Here is a 22,118-nt window from a genome sequence, read left to right as displayed (position 1 = left end):
GTGGTGGCGACGGTGGCTCTTGGAAGCCACCGCTGTGCAGAGAAAAACGGAGAAGGAGGGCGCTGCGCGCGCAGGGAGAGAGAGAGAGAGAGAGAGAGAGAGAGAGAGAGAATTCTGATTTTTATCCAAAACCCTTTTCTCCAAAATTACGGTTATGCCACTGAGGGTATTTTGATCGTATCTCTCTCGTTACAACTCCGATTCGAGCCCACGACGAGTCTACGGACTCATCTCGCCGTGCTCTACTCAATGGTCCAATCGGAATTTTCAAATTCCTTCCCGATCAAAAAGTCAACTTAAAACCAAATAAAATATTCTATGGGCAAAAATGGCCTTTCATTTGAATAAATTAACATTTACCTAATTATTTAGGACCGGGTCGTTAAACGGCTGTTCTTAATAACCGACGTGGTGTGTTAATAAATATGACGTTTTAAAGATAAAATTGTCGTCGGATTTGAAACGAATGTGGGAGAGAGAAATCTGAGCGATTTTTTTAATGTATGAACCTATAATAAGACGACGTTTTTATATAATTCGCGTCGTTTTGAATATCTTACCACGACGTATTTGCACATCCACTTTTCTATTGATTAGCACGACGATTTTGTGTTTTTTTTCGACGTCTGAACTTTCATGTTACGTCATTTTTTTACCTAACCGTCATTTTTTTTTCTTGCAGTTTGTATTTCTCTCTAAACATGGTTTCGAAATCTCAAAGTAAGGAGGCCCAATTGTCAAAAGGTCAAAGCAAGGATGTTGCAGTTTCAAAGGCACATATGAGTGAAGCCAAATATGTTCAAAGCAATCCCGCAAAGAAGATGAGATTCACTTCAACCTCCGAGAAAGACTCAAGCTCTGTGACATTTGATGAAGAGACAAAATTGACTAGCGGTATCAACACAATGAGCCGTGTTGTGAAGAGAAAAATCCCGAAGATTAAGCCTGTGGTTGAGTACAATAAAAGTGGCAGACCACATGGCAAGGCCGCTATTGAGATGCAGAGTTACATTGGTGTTTTGGCATGCACCAGAGTCCCTCTTGTGGACAAAAAATGGGCTCAATTGCCCAAGGACCTGAAGGAACAGATTTGGGAAGCTGTTCAAATGGCTTATGTTGTTGGGGAAAGGGGGCAAGAAGATGGTGCTGTCGTCTGCCACCAAAAAATGGAAGGATTTCAAGTCTACCTTAACTAGGCAGTTTACCCTTCCATTCGCAAATGAGAAGGATAAGTTAAAAGAGCCCCCTCAGCTTTATAACTTCATAGAGAAATCGCAACGTGAAACCTTTGTAGCTTCAAGGTTATCCCCAGATTTTGAGGCTGTACATTTTGAGCAGTCACAGAGAAGGGAGAAATGCAAGTACACTCATAGGTTGTCTCGAAAATGGTATGTTGGTTTGGAGGATAAATTGGAAGAAACCATGCCCGGTGAAGAAATCAATCGATCTCTGCTACGGAAGAAGGCAAGATAAGATAAACAGGGAAACATCTCTGATTCAAAGGTTGCAAAGAAGGCAAAATTAATCGTAAGTCTCACTGACTCTATTCTAAACTTGTAAAACAGAGGTTTTATTTTTCATTTAGACGTCGATCTTTTTAGTAACGGTCGTTAGACATGAAACCCCACGACGGTTTTTATTTGCCGCAGTTTAAAAATGATATAACGTCAGTATTTTTATGAAACCGACGTATGTATTAACTTACCACGGCGGTTTATATTTCTGAGTTAGACGTTTTAAATTAAAGTTTTAAACTTTTTTCATATTCATTTAGACGTCGTACGTTTTAGTAACCGTCGTTAGACATGGAATACCACTTTTTGTATTTACCGCTGTTTACAATTGATATGACATCGGTGTTTTTGTAAATCGACGTTTGTATTGAATCGTTTTGTATTTGTGTTAGACATTTTAAATTAAATTTTAAACTTTCTTCATATTCACATGCGCACACACACAGACACTCTCTGTGTCTCTCTCTGTGTCTCTCTCTCTCTCTCTCTCTCTCTCTCTCTCTCTCTCTCTCTCTCTCTCTCTCTCTCTATTTCTATTTCTCTGCAATTGGTTTGTACACTATTTCTGGATCTATGAATATTTTGGTTAAGTGTTTTTGTCTCTGGATGTCAAATATACGACGATTTTTTCATGGACCAACATATTAAAGGATTTACAACGTCTATTTTTTAAATAACCCGTCGTCTTAACCTCTTTACCACATCGGTAAATATTTTTATTTAGTTCTTTATTTAATCTGTTTTACTATCTGTTCACTCACTAACATTTTCTCTCTCACTTTGAGGATGATTTGAAAAAACAAGTCTTTGAGGGCACTCTGACTGTCTCTGTGAGCAACGATATTTTGACCTTGGCTTTGGGAACCCCTGAGCATGGTGGGAGAGTCAGAGGTGTTGGAGCTGGGGTTTCCCCAACTCAATTCTTCAATTTTCAGAGACATTAGAGAGTAAAATTTGCTGACAAATTGAAGGAAAGTGTTATAGAGGCAGTGAGAGAGGAACCAAAAAGATAGAGACTAGGGCAAAGGAAAGTGTTTTGGAGGCAGTCAGAGCAGAGAGGGAAACTTTTTTGAAACAATTCAATCAACTAATTCCCAACTTTGGTCCCAACTTGCTCGGTAAAACTCCAATTACTCCAATTCCTCCAATTCCTCCAATTCCTCAAGAGCAAAGCCCAAAAAATTCAATGTGTGACAAAGCAAGCTGCTCTAATGTGAGACCCATTCTTTTGGAGGAAGACAATCCCACGAATGATGCTGATGCTACTGAAAAACGGCAAGATGAAACGGTAAAATCTTTGACATTTGATTTTTAAAATTTTTTTTTTAAATAGACGTTGCTTTCAACTGTCGTCTCAGTATTTTACAACGTCGATTTTTCTTTTACAAACCCTGGTCTATTTTTAACTAGACGACCTTTATATTGTGTAGCGACGTTAGAACATTTACACCACGACGGTTATGTATTTACCGTCCTTTATAACCTTTACCCCGTCAGTATGTTCTAGAAACCGTCGTGGATATTATATACCACGTCGGTTTTGTTGGTTTGTTAGAGTCGATTATTTTACTTGATGTACAAACTAACTTGTATTTATTTATTTATTTCTTGTAACAGGATCTCTCAAAGCTTGACATGCCACCTCCTCTGTTAGCCCCATGCCAATTTGTCGAGACCAAGTTGAAGCCTGCTAACGAGACCATTAGAATTCACATTCCAGAGGAAGTGTTTGGCACTGAGCATGGCACCTTCCTCTTGTGTGAAGATATTTTATAGTTTGCTTCCATGGTTGAGATTGGATCCACAGTGATTGCACTATACATGAGGTAATTCCAGAAATCCTTTTTTTTATTATTTTTTTTTATTTTTACATTTCCTTTCTTTTAAATTAAAATCTCATTTAATTGAACTTCATATATTTAGGTACCTATTTGACTATTTAAAAATGGCAAATATGGTAAACCTTGTTGGCCTCGTGGACCCTAGACAAGTCAGCTCTCAATCTGGAATGTTATCTTACTGTTCAAAATATCTCTCCGACTGCCTGAAAAACACAGATGAGGATCAATTTTACTTGGTGCCTTATAATCCAGGGTTAGTCCCCTTAATTTTACTTGTGGATCAATTTTTTGGGGTAATATATTATCATTATGTGTAGGGGTCATTGGGTGTTAATAATTGTGATGTTGACTTTGATTCAAATGGGGAAACACCTATGAGTACTCTAGATTCATCTCCATGGTTCAGTTTAGCTAGCTGGCTATCTCATATAATACAAATCATAGCATAGGGTGCAAAGAACAACCTAACAAGCATTATTTTGAAGTCTCAAATTGTTAAAGTTGGAAGCAAAATGTGAAAAACATCCATGCTTTGGACACGAACACGATGAAAATCTTGATAAGCATGTCAGTAAAGATGAGGATAATAAATAATGAGATCCAAAGATTCAAAAGTCGAAAGGTTGAGTAAAATAGAATTAAGAGTCTTTGGAATCTAAGCCATCTAAACAGAAAGGTTCATCTAAAAAACAAAGGTTAGTAGTTAATCAACTTATTTTTGTTCAATATTTGCTTTATACTTTGCATTATGTCAATCTAATTATTATTTATAGTGTTCAAGGGATTCCAAATCACCCACTTCGATACCAAGCTATGCATCCAATATTGTTCAATTACTCATTTATATATCCACAGGTTTGTTATCTAAATTTATTGAATTCACTACACATAGTTGTCTATATGTTTGTTGGTTTTAAGTTTCATTAGCATTATTTTTAATTGTTTGATTAACGTATAGTAAAAGAGTCAATCAAGACCTCAAGGACTACCTCATCAACTAAGATTTTCAAATCCATCAGTATCTTAGACCAATTTTTTGCATTATTGGTAGGAAAGGGTAGTAGGAAGGAACGAAATGAAATTGTTCTTTTTTGTGTGTCCAATGCCAGGACATAATGCATGACATAACTAAGCTTTCTATAATTTTCTCTAGAGTATTTTATTTATAAGTAATAAAAAAAGCATTTTGGACCTAATGTAATATTATCATAATTTATCGTTGTAACTATGTTATATGGTGTTATTCAAATATGTTATAGCCAAATTATAATATTGTAAGTGATTTGATTTTGATAACTTATAACTTGTGTAGAAGCTGTTGCCATGGTTGATGTAGTGAAAGGAAAAAAACAAAAACAAAAAAACAAATGCTGGAAAAATACTATATTTTATGAGTTTAAATATTATTTATACTTCGAGAGAGAACAATTTTTTACCACTGCCCATGCGTAGCTTACCAAGAGTTTTTCATTTTTTTGTTTTGGTTTAGTTAGATTCAATTCGATTGAAAGCCTCCTATTTAATTTTGATCACATGACTGTTCAGATTCAAGAGTGTCATGTATGAACCCAATTCTTTTTTGAGTAATGATCCCGTTGTTGTCAATTATTGCGTTGTTATTTGCTTCCTTGATAATTAATCAAGAAAATGAGAAAGTTTGCTGAGTTAGGAGAAGGGTAAATCAAGAAATATTTTATTAAAGTATTGTTTTTCTTTCATAATAATATTATTAAAAATAAAATTAATTATGGTTAAACTAATAGACATGTGTCAGCTATTATGAAAAATGATAAAAATACGCTTTGTGTTAAAATAGTAAGTAAAAATACTCTCACACGTCTCATATTTGAATTCAGGAAGCAAAGTTTTACCCCAAATCTTATCCAGAACTCAAATGTGATTGAATAAAAATGCTCAAACCTATATGTTCACACAGTTTGGGACGTCCATCGCTAATTCAAATTCAACATGTTATCAAGTGATCCAACGGTTGAGATGACCCCAACGCAGCCAAGACGAAACCGCGGAATAGCGCCAAAAGGACACACCCGCTCTATCTTGTCTCTCATTCAAATCAATTTATGATGGACGTGGGCCCACCTTCCACCTAAAGAGCAACAAAACCCGAAACCCAACACCAATCCGAGTTTACCACTTCACACAGCCACAAAGTCACAACGCTCCAGTAAACTCAACAGTCAACATTCTTCCCCAACCCGACCATTATCAAATCTTCATTTTAGCGGGAAAATTGAAAAGCCCATCCACTAAAAATTTCCATTTGGAGGGAAACCCCAAAAAACAAAGAAAACCCTAACTCCCAACCCGCCCTCTTTATAAGCCTCTCATCCCAGAGTCTCCTCCTTGTTCACTTCCTCTTGCACAAGACCTGTTCGACGAAATCGTTCAGAGACAGAGATAGAGAGAGAGGATGTATGTGGTGAAGAGAGATGGGCGGCAGGAGGCGGTGCATTTTGACAAGATAACGGCGCGCTTGAAGAAGCTGAGCTATGGGCTTAGCAGCGACCACTGCGACCCTGTGCTGGTGGCCCAGAAGGTTTGCGCTGGGGTCTACAAGGGCGTCACCACCAGCCAGCTCGATGAATTGGCCGCGGAGACTGCTGCCGCCATGACCGCCAATCACCCTGACTATGCCTGCGTGAGTCTCTTTCCTTCACCTTTTTCTCTCTTGCCTTTAGACTACTGATCTGGTATTTTGCTTCATTTTTGTGTTTGTCTCTGCGTGTGTCTGGATTTGTTTGCTTTTAAAAAAATAATTTAAGATCGGTATTTTGTAGTTCAATTTTATATTATTTCTCTAATTGCTACAGTTTATTTTTCTATTGTTTTGGTTTTTCTTTTGTGAATCATTAAATGATTGATGCGATCTCTGTTTGGTGCCTGACCATCTGTATTTTGTTCATAGTTGACATCAAGAATTGTGAGATCTGTCGAGTTAATATACATTTGTTTGAAATTTCATGCAGTTGGCTGCAAGAATTGTTGTCTCAAATCTACACAAGAACACTATGAAATCCTTTTCAGAGACGTGAGTTTAATCAAGATTCATTACTATTTTTCATCGTTTATTTCCTTTTGGTTTTCATGTTGATGGAAGTAGGTGTTCTGTGCAGGATCAAAAAGATGTACAACCATGTCAGTGAGAGATCTGGGCTGAAAGCCCCTCTGATAGCTGATGATGTTTATGAAATCATTATGAAGGTAAATCTCTTTAGAAAATTGTGTTTGTTAGTCAACAAATGGTCTAGAAATCTGAAACAGTTTTTGTTTGTTTTTGGTTTCAGAATGCGGCTTGTCTGGATAGTGAGATCATTTATGATCGGGACTTTGACTATGATTACTTTGGCTTCAAGACGCTTGAGAGGTCTTACCTCTTAAAGGTTCAAGGCAAAGTTGTAGAAAGGCCTCAGCACATGCTAATGAGGGTTTCTGTTGGAATTCACAAGGATGATATTGATTCGGTTATCAGAACATATCATCTGATGTCTCAGCGGTGGTTCACTCATGCTTCTCCCACCCTTTTCAATTCTGGAACACCAAAGCCTCAAGTATGTTTAGTGTTTTTTCTTATTGAATTTTTTAACCAATTTATTTATTATTTTTATTATTTTGAGACAAAGTGGTTGTTTTGTTGTTCAAGTTTACTTATTTGATTCTTTCTGATTTGATTTGGCAGTTGAGTAGCTGCTTCCTCGTTTGCATGAAAGATGATAGCATTGAAGGCATTTATGATACTTTGAAGGAATGTGCTGTTATCAGCAAATCGGCTGGAGGAATTGGTGTCTCTGTTCACAACATTCGTGCCACAGGCAGCTATATTCGTGGAACAAATGGGACATCCAATGGCATTGTTCCAATGTTGCGAGTTTTTAATGATACAGCTCGTTATGTTGATCAAGGGGGAGGCAAAAGGAAAGGTATGGTCATCATTATATGGGGGTTTTATATTATATGTTTGAAGTGAGCCTTAAAATTGAACACTCTATCTGATACTTCTAGGTGCTTTTGCTGTGTACTTGGAGCCCTGGCATGCTGATGTATTTGAATTTTTGGATCTAAGAAAAAATCATGGGAAGGTATGTATATCCAGAATTGCTCTTCTATTGTGCGTAGTAGTTATGTTTGTTTTATTATGTTAGTTAATATTGATCATGTCTAATTTATTATCTCACAGGAAGAGCATCGAGCTCGTGATCTTTTTTATGCACTTTGGGTGCCTGATCTCTTCATGGAAAGAGTTCAAAATGATGGCAATTGGTCATTGTTTTGTCCTAATGAGTCTCCAGGTTTGGCAGATTGCTGGGGTGAAAATTTTGAAGAGCTTTACACCCGATATGAAAGAGAGGTATACCAAAATTTCCTTTGGCAAGACATTGGTTAACTTTATATGTGCTCTTTTCATCCTAGCAAGGGTGGCCAGGTGAAAACCCCCCACCAACTCCGGAACCACCACCTGGAGCAAAACATATTGACCACTGCATGTGGTGGATGGCTGGGCAAGTATGCCCACCATCTGTTTGGTTTATTGCCCCAAATAAGGCTGGGTAGCAGCTTGCGCAGCAGCAGCACCTTGCATGTGTCTTATTTTTCAAGTTTTCTGGGCAAAACGACATAACCTTATTAGAGGGCCAGCTGTGGCCCGAGAACCCCCAAATTTGAAAGAAAAGAAAAGGGATTAGAGGGCCAGCTGTGGCCTGATAACCCCGAAAATCTAATTCAAAGCATACTTTCCCCAAAGCAACCCAATTCCCCAACGGTAATTCTACCCACCCAAATCACTTTGCTGGTGTTATGATGTATTTAAGTTTATTATAGATGTAGGTTGATATTTTAGTAGGGTTTTTTAGTTCTTTTCTTTGCTCCAGTGTCCATTTATTTTTGGGTACTATTTCTTTCTCAATGATGTTTCCTGTAAAAGAAAAAGAAAAAACAATTTGAAAAGCTTTTATTTTTCAGCAGTGCTGAAGTGTTGGTTTCTGTTGAATGGGATCATGACGAAGATGCTTTATTTCATTGGTTCTTGTCTTGAACTTTAATCTTGTGTTCGACATGAGTGGTTGTGCCGTGATTTTGATATTCTTGTTAATTTCTTGAAATGTATGTCTAACACTGGATGATAAACCTTTGATTATGTTTTAGAAGCAAGGCATAATAATCTTAACTAGATGCACAAACAATTATTAAATAAATTAATTATGTGCCTATTTTAAAGCATGTTCTTTTTTTATATGCTCTAGTAGGGAAAGATAAGTCCGATTTGCAAATAGTAAATTAGTGTTGATTTTACACGTCTTTTTATGCATCTTTTTTGTATAAAAAAAATTGTGATTCCTGGATCTGCCTCTTACCACTGGGATTTATTTACTCATGATACTTCTGCACAGGGCAAGGCCAAAAAGGTTGTCCAGGCACAGCAACTGTGGTTTGAAATTTTGAAATCCCAGATAGAAACCGGAACTCCCTATATGCTCTTTAAGGTGATTTATTTATTAAAATCTGATTCTCAGCCTTAAATTCATGTGCTTTTGTTTCTGTAATGTTTTGATCTTCTTTGTGTAATTGTTTTCTTTTCAGGATACTTGCAATAGGAAGAGTAATCAGCAAAATCTGGGAACCATAAAATCCTCAAATTTGTGTACTGAGATAATTGAGTATACAAGTCCAACAGAGACTGCTGTATGCAACCTAGCATCAATTGCTCTACCGCGATATGTTAGGGAGAAGGTGAGGCCCTATTGTTGTGCTTAAACTCACAATTGTTGATTGTTAATTTTAGCCCTTTGATCTCATGATGTGGTATCATATACATTTTGATGTTGCAGGGTGTCCCTGTGGAGTCACATCCATCTAAACTTGTTGGTAGCAGAGGTTCCAGGAATCGATATTTTGACTTTGACAAACTAGCGGAGGTTTGATTTGAGTTCTTATTGACAATTCCAATCAAAGTGGTTTTCTTATTTGTTTTCCTTGAAATTTTTTTTTCCTCAAAACTCAATCTCTAGGGGAATTTTTCTTTAATTCTTGAAACTGTCAGTCTAATAAAATGTTGTCCTTATTATGTTTCTCTTGTTTTGTTTATTAGGTCACTGCAATTGTCACGGCAAACCTGAACAAGATAATTGATGTTAATTACTATCCTGTTGAGAGTGCAAAGACATCAAATTTACGACATAGACCAATTGGGATTGGAGTTCAAGGTCTTGCTGATACCTTCATCTTGCTTGGCATGCCCTTTGATTCACCTGAGGTAAGTCCTGTTTTCTATTTTGTTGCTTAATTTAAATCTTCACTAATTTAGGTTTCATAGTTGAATTTACTTTGAACTGTAGGCTCAGCAACTGAATAAAGACATATTTGAGACCATATATTACCATGCTTTGAAAGCGTCTTCTGAGTTAGCTGCAAAAGAAGGCCCTTATGAAACATATAATGGAAGTCCTGTGAGCAAGGTACTAATCTAAAAGGAGCTTTTGTCTCTTGCAGGTTTTCTATTCGCACATTCCTATTTTATTGCTCTCTTGTTGTGCATGCTTAAACATTCTCTGGTTGAGTGTAGATGGTTAAGGTTTTAAGGCAGTTTGTGGAGAACTTGCCTTTTCATTAATTTCAATTAACTTTTGTGTTCTTTGCATATCTGTTTGTTATACATTATACTAGATATTAGATTGTAATTGCCCATTTATTGTTCAGGGAATTATTCAGCCAGACATGTGGGATGTAACCCCTTCAGATCGATGGGCTTGGGCTGCTCTTCGGGAAATGATATCAAAGAATGGAGTAAGAAATTCACTTCTTGTTGCCCCAATGCCTACTGCTTCAACTAGCCAAATTTTGGGGAACAATGAGTGTTTTGAGCCTTATACTTCCAATATTTACAGTCGAAGGGTTTTGAGGTTTGCTTTGCCATCTCATTCTGTTTTTTTTTTTTTTTTAAATCTTTTTTTAAATTACTTCATTTTTATTGTATATGGCTTCTGTTTCGTCCCTTTCTCTCAGTGGTGAGTTTGTTGTGGTGAATAAACATCTTCTTCATGACTTGACTGAGATGGGTCTTTGGTCTCCTGCAATTAAGAATAATATAATCTATGAGGATGGCTCTGTTCAGAAAATCCCAGAAATCCCAGATGACCTGAAGGTCATTTACAGGTATGGACTTGTCATTTCCTAAATTCCTTCGTGAATTAGCTTGTTTGTTTTTCTACAATATGCTTAGACATTTTTGCTGGAATCAGGACTGTTTGGGAGATCAAGCAAAGGACTTTGGTTGATATGGCTGTTGATAGGGGATCTTACATAGACCAGAGTCAAAGTCTTAATATACATATGGACCAACCCAACTTCGGGAAGCTGACTTCATTGCACTTCTATGCTTGGTCAAAGGTAAGCACTACTTTTCCCTTTAATGGTACCATAGGACTTTGGGATTTAGATGCACAAATTGATTCTAGCTTTATAGTAAATTTCCGAAGTTCTGATGTATTTGTTCTGCCTTTTATATAGTGATGTGGCAGTGCATCATTAGGCATATGTGTTTCTTTTATGGTTGGACTTTCAAAATGTTTTTTTGTATTTGATGGTGCGTTCAAGAATGTGTCTCATTTTGGCCGATGATCTGCTATGTCATGTGTTGAAGGGTGTCTAGTTATCTTTTTGACTGAAATTTTGGCTGGAGCTGTTTTGTTCATTGTACATATTAGAGGTGGCCTTTCTTGGTGACATTGAATTGGTTGCAACGATTACTTTGCATATAAATAAATGCTGATTTCTGGCTATGTTGAAAATGGATCTGGTGCAGGCTTTTTCATTGTGTATTATGTGAAATTATAAATTATTTTCTTAGCGCATTCTAATTTCTTTCTTTTCTATGAACTATATCAGGGTCTCAAAACAGGGATGTATTATCTACGATCTCGTGCAGCAGCCGATGCGATAAAGTTTACTGTTGATACCCCCATTCTCCAAGTAATTTTCAATGTCGTTTACTATCAACTATATGTCTTAGAACTGAAAAATAATAATATGTATTAATAACTCTTGCTTGGGAATACAGGAAAAGCCAGAGGTGGTAGATGATGTTAGTACACAAAAGGCACAGATGGTATGCTCTCTGACAAACCGGGAAGATTGCATGGCCTGTGGAAGTTAAGAGTGCTAAATAGTTTTTAAGTGCAAATTAAATTTGGAAGTTGGTATTTATGGAGGTTGAAGAGACGATGGATTTTGGAAACCTGCTGATGATATATCTCCTAGTTTCAAGTTTAAATGAAGTAAAAATGTATGTATAGTTGTAAGTTGTAATACTCATTAAACTATCTATTTGTAAAACTGGATTTCCGATTCTCGTTAGTAAATCATATGGAAATCGGCCGGCGTAACTACAATGATTTGCTCAAATAGTGATTTCACAGATTTTAACTGCCAAGTCTTTGTTTGGAAGGCCAATTGGGGAGAAAAAACTTAAGTGCAACGGGATAACATTATTTTACTATTTTCAGTTAATAATGTTATGCCATATTAAAGTATTATCAAGCGTGTTATAACATTATTAGCTTGTATAGCAAAATGGTGTTATTCTTGGAAGTCTTTATCCAATTGGACATCTTGGCCTTTTATTTGGAGACATTTCTTTCCAATAATTTACACAAAACTACATTTACTTTTATAAAGGTGAACGTTCTCACTCTGCTTATTTATATACAACTCTTACCTAGCAAAAACATAAAATCAATTGAAAACAAAATCACTATTTTATATATATAATTTTAAATTTTAATATATATTATTAGAGAAAAAATAAATTTAAATTTAAAATATAAATGTAATAATATTATAAATTATTTTTCTTTAAAATAAATTTAATTTAATAAATGAACTTTAAACGGGTCGGTCCGTAATGGACTACAGACCGCCCGACCTACTGAACTTAATTAAAATTACGACCGTGTCGTGCCGAGTTTTATTTAAGCGGGCTATCGTGCCGTGCTGGAGCCGGCCCTGTCTGATTGACACTTCTACTTGGAACTGCATCATCCACATCCATGGGTTCTGATATTTTTTAAAGACGAGGGTGGTGTACGGCGGACAGCACCCCGGTGGCAAGACAAGGAAGTGGGGTTTGAGGGTTGGGGAGGTTGGGGTTAGAGTTTGAGGAGAGAATAAGAGAAATTGGGTGGGAAACTGAAATCCTGGGTCAACACGGCTCAACATTTTATATTATCTGGGGATGAGAGACCGGATAAGGATAGGAGAAATTCAATTCCTAATCAGAGGAGGCAAAAGATTGCACGAATACGCTCTGTTCGGAAAGTGTCTATTTTCTCGCCTGTTTTCGAATGTTTTGTCTTTATGTTATTTTCTTACGCCTGTTTGGAAAGCGCTTCGGTTTCATCCTAACCCTAACACTTTGAGCCCCCCAAGTTGGTTTATGTAAATCTGCCTGTTTCGACCACCAAGTTGCCCCAGAGAACCCACTTCCAATTGCTTATGAAGATTGCTGGGATGCTTTTCAATGGGTTGCTGATGCACTGAACAACTTTTCATAAAATTAGGTATGTTTGGCTCATCGTATTGTATTGATGTTTTGGAGTTGGACTCCTTTTTCATATTAGATTGTCTCAAATCCTCTTCTTTCACGGAATGTAAAAAGTAAGGAAAGCCGGTCCTATATATTTCTCTCTCTCCTCTCCTCTCCTCCTGCCCAATCTCTCAAACTTTCCTTTCTCTCTTTCCCGTGTCGTCCCCCTGTATTGAACGCACGGCGAACTGTCAACTCCGGCCGTTTACAGTGGTCTCGGAAGTAGCCGCACTGTCCACAGGAAGCTCGAAGCTCACACAGAGCCTTTCTTTCGGAAGACCAATCATTTTCTTTCTCTCTCAGCCAAACAAAAGAAAAAATGGGGAGCGAGAGCAATCTGAATACATGGGTATCCGATAAGTTGATGACGTTGCTCGGATATTCTCAGCCCACTGTTGTTCAGTACATTATTGGATTGACCAAACAGGCAAAATCACCGGCTGATGTTGTGGGCAAGCTTGTAGAATTAGAATTTGGGTTGTCATCTTCGGCCGAAACGAGTGCATTTGCTGAAGACATCTTCGCAAGAGTGCCCCGTAAAAAATCTGGTTTGAATCTATATCAGAAACAAGAGAGGGAAGCTGCCATGTTGGTGAAGAAGCAGAAGACATATTCTCTCTTGGATGCAGATGACGAAGATGACAATGATGGCGATACATCTTCTGCCCACGTTATTTCCAAGTCCAGGAAAGCTGATTCCCATAAGAAACGATTCAGGAAGAAGGTCTTGAGTCAAGAAGATGAAGATGATGAGGTGATTGCACAAGAGGGACAAGTGAGACGAGTTAAAAGACGAACTTGTTCCCCAGATGATGATGATGGTTCAGAGTCAGAAGAGGAAAGATTGCGTGATCAAAGAGAGAGGGAGCAATTGGAGCAGAATATAAGGGAACGGGATACAGCAGCTACACGAAAGTTAACGGACAGAAAATTAACACGAAAGGAAGAAGAGGAGGCTATTCGGAGAAGCAATGCATTGGAGCGGAATGACCTCGAAGATTTAAGAAAAGTTTCAAGACAAGAATATCTCAAAAAGAGGGAGCAAAAGAAATTGGAGGAAATCAGAGACGATATAGAGGATGAGCAATACTTATTTGATGGCGTGAAGCTCACTGAAGCAGAATATAGTGAACTAAGCTACAAGAAACAAATATATGAACTGGTGAAGAAGAGGTCAGATGAGGTTGAGGATACCACTGAGTACAGGATGCCAGATGCGTACGATGAGGAGGGTGGTGTTAATCAGGAAAAGAGATTTTCTGTGGCTGTGCAACGATACAGGGACCTCAGTGCTGGGGATAAAATGAACCCATTTGCAGAACAGGAAGCTTGGGAGGATCACCAAATTGGAAAAGCAACGCTGAAATTTGGTTCAAAAAACAAAAAACAAATATCTGATGAGTATCAATTTGTATTTGAGGATCAGATTGATTTTATCAAGGCATCAGTGATGGATGGTGATGAGTTTGATAATGACGGGCAACCCTCTGAGTTACTTGGGTCGAAGGCGAAATCGGGCTTAGAGAAGCTCCAGGATGACAGAAAAACACTACCCATCTACACCTACCGTGATCAATTGCTTGAAGCTGTTGAAAATCATCAGGTTCTGGTTATTGTTGGTGAAACTGGTTCTGGAAAAACTACGCAGATACCCCAATATCTTCATGAGGCTGGATACACAAAGCGTGGAAAGATTGGGTGCACACAGCCACGGCGAGTTGCTGCTATGAGTGTTGCTGCAAGGGTTTCTCAAGAAATGGGGGTCAAACTTGGGCACGAGGTTGGTTATTCTATTCGTTTTGAGGATTGCACATCCGAAAAGACTGTTTTGAAATATATGACAGATGGAATGTTGTTGCGAGAATTCCTTGGTGAACCAGATCTGGCGAGTTACAGTGTGGTGATGGTGGACGAGGCCCATGAACGAACACTCTCAACTGATATTCTATTTGGACTAGTGAAGGATATTGCTCGATTTAGACCGGATCTCAAACTGCTTATCTCAAGTGCAACGCTTGATGCTGAGATGTTCAGTGATTATTTTGATTCTGCTCCAATTTTCAAAATTCCTGGGAGGCGGTATCCTGTTGATATCCATTACACGAAAGCACCAGAAGCCGATTACTTAGATGCAGCAATTGTCACTGCACTTCAAATCCATGTGACGCAACCACCTGGAGATATATTGGTATTCCTCACTGGTCAGGAAGAGATTGAAACAGCGGAAGAAATATTGAAGCACAGAACAAGGGGCCTAGGGACAAAAATTGCTGAGCTGATTATTTGCCCCATATATGCAAACCTACCTACTGAGCTGCAAGCAAAAATTTTTGAAGCCACACCTGATGGGGCAAGGAAGGTTGTCCTTGCCACAAATATAGCTGAAACTTCGTTGACCATTGATGGGATCAAATATGTTATTGATCCAGGGTTTTGCAAGATGAAGTCGTATAACCCAAGGACTGGAATGGAGTCATTGCTAGTTACTCCCATCTCAAAGGCATCAGCAATGCAGAGGGCAGGTCGATCTGGTCGAACGGGTCCTGGAAAGTGCTTCCGGTTATATACTGCCTACAATTATTACAATGATTTAGATGATAACACAGTACCAGAAGTACAAAGAACTAATCTTGCAAATGTTGTGCTTACGCTGAAGAGCCTTGGTATTCATGACTTATTGCATTTTGATTTTATGGACCCTCCGCCATCTGAAGCATTACTGAAAGCCCTGGAACTGTTATTTGCACTAAGTGCATTAAATAAAGTGGGTGAGTTGACTAAAGTCGGTAGAAGGATGGCGGAGTTTCCTCTTGATCCCATGCTATCTAAGATGATAGTTGCTTCTGATAAGTACAAGTGTTCAGATGAAGTCATTTCCATTGCCGCCATGCTTTCCATTGGTAATTCCATCTTTTACCGTCCCAAGGACAAACAAGTCCATGCTGACAATGCACGTTTGAATTTTCACACCGGGAATGTGGGAGATCACATTGCATTGCTCAAGGTCTATAACTCATGGAAAGAGACCAACTTCTCAACCCAGTGGTGTTATGAAAACTATATACAGGTGAGGAGCATGAAGCGTGCTAGAGATATTAGAGACCAGCTTGAGGGACTCCTGGAGAGGGTTGAGATTGAGCTGGTCTCAAATCTCAGTGATTACGAGACCATAAAGAAGGCCATTACATCTGGCTTCTTCCCTCATTCCGCAAAGCTTCAAAAGAATGGATCTTATAGAACAGTCAAACATCCACAGACTGTTCATATACATCCCAGCTCAGGGCTGTCACAGGTGCTTCCGAGATGGGTTATATACCATGAATTGGTACTTACAACCAAGGAATATATGAGACAGGTAACAGAATTAAAGCCGGAGTGGTTAGTGGAAATAGCTCCTCATTATTACCAGCTGAAGGATGTTGAAGATTCGATGTCAAAGAAAATGCCCCGGGGAGAAGGGCGCCCACAACAGGATTGAGAACTTGAAGATAGTTGTATATATCACTATTACTGGTGGTTTGTTGGGGATGGTAGAGCAAAAGAAGCCTGTAAATACAATTTTGTGTACTAGAACAGAACTGCATTTTCAACTAGTTGACACACTAACAACTTGGGGCTTATAGACTGAATCTTTTTGCAGTAATTACAAGAGAATCTGAGGGTATTCTTTTCTTACCGTTACTTTACGGGTTTAGTCGACACACAAACAACTTGGAGTTAGGCAACTAAGGTGTATTCTGTATCTGACAAATCTGTACAAGAATAGACGTTCTTATGTTGTTTTGAATTTTATTTGAGTTCGCAATAAATAAATAAAAATTATTCTTCTTTCACATGATATAACCCAATTTCTGGAAGTGTCATTGCTAGTTTACTTCTCAAACCTGGTTCTCTGAAAAGGTTTATACTTAAGTAAACCTTTTTTTTGGGTGTGACTATATTATATTTAAACTGGTGTAACTATATTATATTGCAGTCGCTTATTGTAGATTTTCAAATTTAAATTTGAACGGTTTGAAGCTAGATTGCAGTTGATAGCCTTTGCCACATTGCTAAAACCTTGTCCTTATTAGTATTGATGCTTGGGGAAACTGGTATTGGAGTTGAGTGAACTATCATTTTTAGAACTTACTTTTGGAATTTGAAAGCCACTCGGCGTATTTCTACAGCTGCTATTATTTAATTTTGTTCATCTATTTATTCTTTTGCAGGATGGGGCATTAATATTAACTGAGTCACTGTTCAATGGGACTGAAGATCTTGTAAAACTTATCTTATTGCGGAGTGACATCTATTTATGTTCTCAAACTAAGCACTGATTCATCTATGATTTGTGGCATTCTTGAGCTGAACCTTTCAGGAAATCCTATTATGCAAGAGGTTTGTTCTTTTGTCTTGGTATTTTGCTAATTCTTTTACCTGTTGTGTTTGTGACTTGCTTGCAACTCTGTATATTGCTGGAGAAAGCAAATAATTGTGCTTTTTCTTAACAAAAGATAACGGTGGTTTCATAATTTGTGGTCATACCACCTTCTACCAGACATTGTTTTACATAATATGTTCAGGTTGCCAATGACGATATGTGTCTGAAAATGGGAATCATATGATAAGTATGGGAGTTGAACATAAAAATAGTCGATGTGTTTGTTTTATAGCTCCAATGCCTGTGAATTTAGTCTGCATACAGATGCATTTAAGTTGTCTCAATCAATAGCTGATCTAGTTAATGGAATTCAAAATTACATTTAGACATGTTGCCCTGATATTCTTGAGGTTGTTTAATTGAAGCTACATCAGATTCTTAGTCCATTCCCCTCTCTCGTAGCCTTCCATTATGCATTATGTTTGTTGCACTTTCTCAGACCCACATATCAAATACGCTGAAAGCACCAAAAAAAATTACAAAAGAAGAGAGAAATCTTTGGTAAGCAAGCATAACCAATAAGAGAGGCATATCTTTCTTTTGAAGTACTCATGGCGTACTGATTCCTATTGGAATGAGGACAAGGATTGGAAAGCCTTCAAGAGCCAGAAATACAACAGACGGGTCAATAAGACAAAGCAAGAGAGCAAATGTGACTTCAATTGCAAGCCAGGCCACTATTTAGAACAGACATGTTCACATATGCATACTTGCCTCTTGTGAAAATCTGCCCTTGCTTGTTCTTGAAGATACCACAAGTAAATTCTGCATGAAAGAGTGAACCCAAATGTAAAGGCTATGCATCGAATATATAAATATTCAACGATAAACTTGAACTGGCTGTTTAAAAGCCTGATTACTATGCAATGTTCCCTGCTCTCAATAGAATGTTGTCGTTGCCATTTTGTCTTTTTGTTATTTTGACTTGAGAAAGAGCCTTCTGTTATGAGAGAGTTTCTTGCTGAAATCCTACCCAACCAAGAGTCTGTGCTTTGCACTTGGTTTTTCTTGAGGATTTTGCTATACTAGCCTGACTGAAGTCCCTCAACTATGAACACAGGGTAGCAATGTGTTATCGTCAATGCTTTCAAATTCACAGTGTTGTCTGAAAGTTTTGGTCCTTCAGAGGTGTGAGCTTGGAGTTGCTGGAGTTCTTCGAATCAGGTTCACACACTAGGCCAATTTAGTACTCAATATACTAGTCCTTAGAAATGAACTTGTGAATTGTTGGTTTGATATTTTAAGCTGGTAATAGTTTTCTTGAGGAGCTCAATCTTGCTGATAATGCCAATCTCTGGCGGTATCGGTATCCAAGGAAGTTAATCCTGCTCAACAGGGTTCAGCAACTCGGCTTGAACTTGGTGATAGTGAAGATGATGAAGTTAGAGTTGAAGCTGCTGCATCTGGTGTCGATGACAGCTGCGTAAGCATATGCCAAAGAAAATCCTTGTCTGCTGAGTTCCAGTTTATTTGCTTTCAACTGCCATTGGTATGGCAAATAATTTGCGATTTCTTGACCTTAGCAGTAATGTTTTTTCACAGAAAGTGCAGAGGTATTGTATTCTGCATAGTCAAGATCAAGATATGGTTCAGCTCGGAAGCATATCAAGGACCAGACAATCCATTTGTTCTTAAGAGGGAATGAAATGTTGTGTGAAACCCTGCTGCAGAAAGGATTAATTTTCTTGCTTTGCTGCTACAATATCGTCATCCAAGGGAAATCACAAACAGTTTTGCCAAAGCAGCAGGGCTTGGTTTTTTTCTTGCTTTCTTTGTTTTTCTTGGTTATTTTTTGTTTAACACGTAACTTATCAGACAATATTTTGATGATGCAAGCAAAAGTCTAAATGGGTTTCTTCTTTTTATGCCTCAGAACAAAGGTTTTTCTTTCGAAAAAAAAAAAAAAAAAAAAATTATTTTTAGTACAAGCAATAGGTGCCTAGGGGTTTCGAACCTTTGCGAGCTCAACCAAGTGAGTATGGCGCCTCACAACAAAGTTAAATTAGCGGAATAGGTGTCAAAATATTATCCAGGGGACCGAGGATGCATAAAAAAAAAATTGGGCTTATAGGATTTCAGCTCCTTTATCATTAAAAAAAATTAGGCTTATACAGCACAATCATCAATATGAACAACTGATGAAATTCATACCACGTGAACTCCATTAGCCTCCGTTTTAAGGAAATCACCAAATTTTAGATTTCACACAACAGCACAGATAGAGGAATCGTGTTAGAAACAATATTAGGTGTCGCCATTGATTGTAAAGTTGAGAAAGGAAAATTCTATTAGGATTCATCAATTTACTTTTGGGACCCAACAGTTATTTTTGAATTTTAATTGTTCATTTACCTCAATGTGAATTGATAATTACTCACAAAAAGCATTTCGAAAAAAATATATCAATTATTCTCACTAGATGCAATAGCTATACCCTGAACCTACAAACAATCCATATTACCCTTTTTCATCCAATCTTTACTCACTTCACTCTTATTTTTGTTGTTCGAAATAAAGCACTTCATTAAACCCATAAAGGGAACAACATGGTACATCCTAAGCAAGATACAACCCTAGAAAACAAGAAGACATGCAGAGGAGTCATTCTATAGTGGGGTCTTATATATGGCTCTTAGTCTTAGGTGAGGTTCTATCTCTTAACTGTTGGATTAGACTTATTAATTTGATTCAATAACTAATCAATTTGATCTAATGATTAAGATATAGAATCTCACCTAAAAGCCATATATAATGCCCTCACTATAGAATTCTTGCATGTAGGAGGATGACACTACTAAACTCAAACCAAAGTCTAGCAAGAGAAGAAACATCCTCACTCAAAAAAAAAAAAAAAAGAGTAAAACAGAAGAAACATCCCAATCCAGAGCACATAGCCCAAAGGCCCACTCCAAATACAATTAAAGCCCAAAACCAAACATAAAGCCCCATTCAGAGCACTTACATCGAATAATATAGGATTTTTCATTAATAGACCCATTTTAATGTGACATATTATACAATTACTCCTATTTAGAGAGAAAATTTTAAAACTAACCACTTGTCATTTTCTAATTAATTGTTAGTGCGTTAAAATTGTACTAAAACCAAAAAAGAATCCACTGCAATTGTAGCCGTCTATAATTAGCTGTGGGACCTTCAACACACTCTACTCTACTTTGTTGTCATCAATGGCCACTAAAAACTCACTTGATCATATCAAGGGAATAACACTATTTATTGTGTCAAATCATGGGCCTCCCCTTGAATTGTGCGAAGCATAGTGTTATCTATTGGCATTACATCACCTCCTAAAGTTGCTCAAAATAGATCAAGCTAATTTTAAACATTAAATTTGCAATCAAATGGGTTCATTATTCACCTTCTTTAAACGACAAACGTGGTAAAAGCAAAGGGTCTTAAGTTTAGAGGCTCATGATTAGAGATTAGTGACATTTTTATATGATGCATAATTTCTTGATTGTTCTAATCTGATATCCATTTTTGACAGTAAATTTTGGCCCCCACATTTTTAGTGTTTGCCTAATTATTGTTATGCCCTGTAAAGTCACTGAGTAACTTTTTCAGTCACAAGGGGGAAAAAAAAAGTTATTTTTTGAAGCTTTCGGCTTTTTAGTTTACTTTTTGGCATGAAACAGGGAACAAACTGCAGCTACTATTTTAATGTGAGGCAGGATGATAGATAGAGCCAGAGATTTTAGTCCGGGGTCCGTGCTAATCTTTGTTTAGGACACCTTTTTTTTAAGGATAGTGTTGAGTGTGATTTGGCTTTATACCCACCTTCTAATTCGATTTATGATTTTTAATATAATTTTCCTCATACAATTTAGGGATTTCGAACCTCTGCTGATATGAGCGTAAATTGACGAGTTCAATCAACTGAACTAATACTTGGCACTTCATAAATTAAGAAATACATTATATACATCCATGGTAATTATCTTCCATTGCTGAAGAAGCAATGAGCCAATAACATAACTTGAAATGAGGAGGACAATGATGAATTAATACACCACAAATCACAGTATACAGACATACATCATCAAAATCATAATAATACATATCAATGTATACACATGCATGGCCAAACAAAAAAAATCATCAAATCCCTCATGAATTCCAGATTTCAATAGAATCCAATGAAGCCACAAATTATAACACAACTCTAAATCCATCAACACACCCACATATGTATTATGGTGTTAACATTGAGTAGCCTTCTTTTCCTTTTTTTCGAGTATCTCTTTTGCTCTTGCACTTGTTATAATTTGCTATCCATTGCGAAAATTCATTTTCTTATCCTTAAAATGATTGCACACCATAAGTAGAAAGATGATACCTATTCCTCGTATTTCCTCATTATATGTGAATTAAATTGGTTATAATTCGAAATTGTTCATCAATACATGAGCATGCATCTGGTTACAAAGTAGACGATTATGGATTATTCCAAAACATTATTGAACAATCTGTCAATACACCCATGAAGAAAAATAACATTATAAGCTTATCTTTTGTTGCATATTATTCAACACTTAATTTTGTCCCTTATAGGGCAGTGGTATTTCTCTCATTATTAAAAGAAAAAGAATATTGATTTCCACTGAAAAATGTGTATAATGTTTTTATCTCGTTTTGTATTAAATAAGAAATACTAGAAATTTGAAGATGTCATGCATTTGAGGCAGCTATTGATGGGAGAAAAGAGAAAAACATGATAAGTTTAC

The 22,118-nt window shown here is 37.2% G+C and overlaps 3 protein-coding genes across 5 annotated transcripts; all 3 read left to right on the top strand.

The window, feature by feature from the left end:
* The first annotated feature begins 5,494 nt into the window (after positions 1–5,494).
* On the top strand, positions 5,495–11,798 carry LOC117631781 (ribonucleoside-diphosphate reductase large subunit). 2 transcript variants are annotated; one of them, XM_034365082.1, is made up of 17 exons: positions 5,495–6,014; positions 6,343–6,404; positions 6,490–6,577; positions 6,661–6,924; positions 7,053–7,293; positions 7,376–7,452; positions 7,551–7,721; positions 8,761–8,853; positions 8,951–9,100; positions 9,199–9,285; positions 9,459–9,623; positions 9,706–9,825; positions 10,067–10,269; positions 10,373–10,522; positions 10,609–10,756; positions 11,255–11,338; positions 11,427–11,798. In XM_034365082.1, the coding sequence occupies exons 1-17, from the start codon at positions 5,787–5,789 to the stop codon at positions 11,520–11,522; spliced, it is 2,427 nt and encodes an 808-aa protein (XP_034220973.1). In that variant the 5' UTR covers positions 5,495–5,786; the 3' UTR covers positions 11,523–11,798. The 2 variants fall into 2 exon arrangements, with proteins under 2 accessions (XP_034220973.1, XP_034220974.1); XM_034365083.1 differs by lacking the exon at positions 7,551–7,721 and having other exon boundaries at positions 5,516–6,014.
* A 523-nt stretch (positions 11,799–12,321) lies between these two features.
* LOC117630974 (protein TONSOKU-like) lies at positions 12,322–19,219 on the top strand. 2 transcript variants are annotated; one of them, XM_034363860.1, is made up of 4 exons: positions 12,322–12,924; positions 17,162–17,330; positions 18,434–18,537; positions 18,629–19,219. In XM_034363860.1, exons 2-4 carry the CDS (start codon positions 17,277–17,279, stop codon positions 18,798–18,800), a joined length of 330 nt encoding a protein of 109 aa, XP_034219751.1. In that variant the 5' UTR covers positions 12,322–12,924; positions 17,162–17,276; the 3' UTR covers positions 18,801–19,219. The 2 variants fall into 2 exon arrangements, with proteins under 2 accessions (XP_034219751.1, XP_034219750.1); XM_034363859.1 differs by having other exon boundaries at positions 16,982–17,330.
* Positions 12,918–16,783, top strand: LOC117630973 (pre-mRNA-splicing factor ATP-dependent RNA helicase DEAH1-like). The gene has a single exon (XM_034363858.1). It carries the CDS (start codon positions 13,270–13,272, stop codon positions 16,426–16,428), a length of 3,159 nt encoding a protein of 1,052 aa, XP_034219749.1. The 5' UTR covers positions 12,918–13,269; the 3' UTR covers positions 16,429–16,783.
* Positions 19,220–22,118: the final 2,899 nt, after the last annotated feature.

The sequence above is a fragment of the Prunus dulcis genome, chromosome 6 (assembly GCF_902201215.1).
Source record: "Prunus dulcis chromosome 6, ALMONDv2, whole genome shotgun sequence".
NCBI lineage: Eukaryota > Viridiplantae > Streptophyta > Magnoliopsida > Rosales > Rosaceae > Prunus > Prunus dulcis.
Note: the sequence above shows the minus strand (reverse complement) of the source record. Positions and strands in the feature narration are given on the sequence as shown.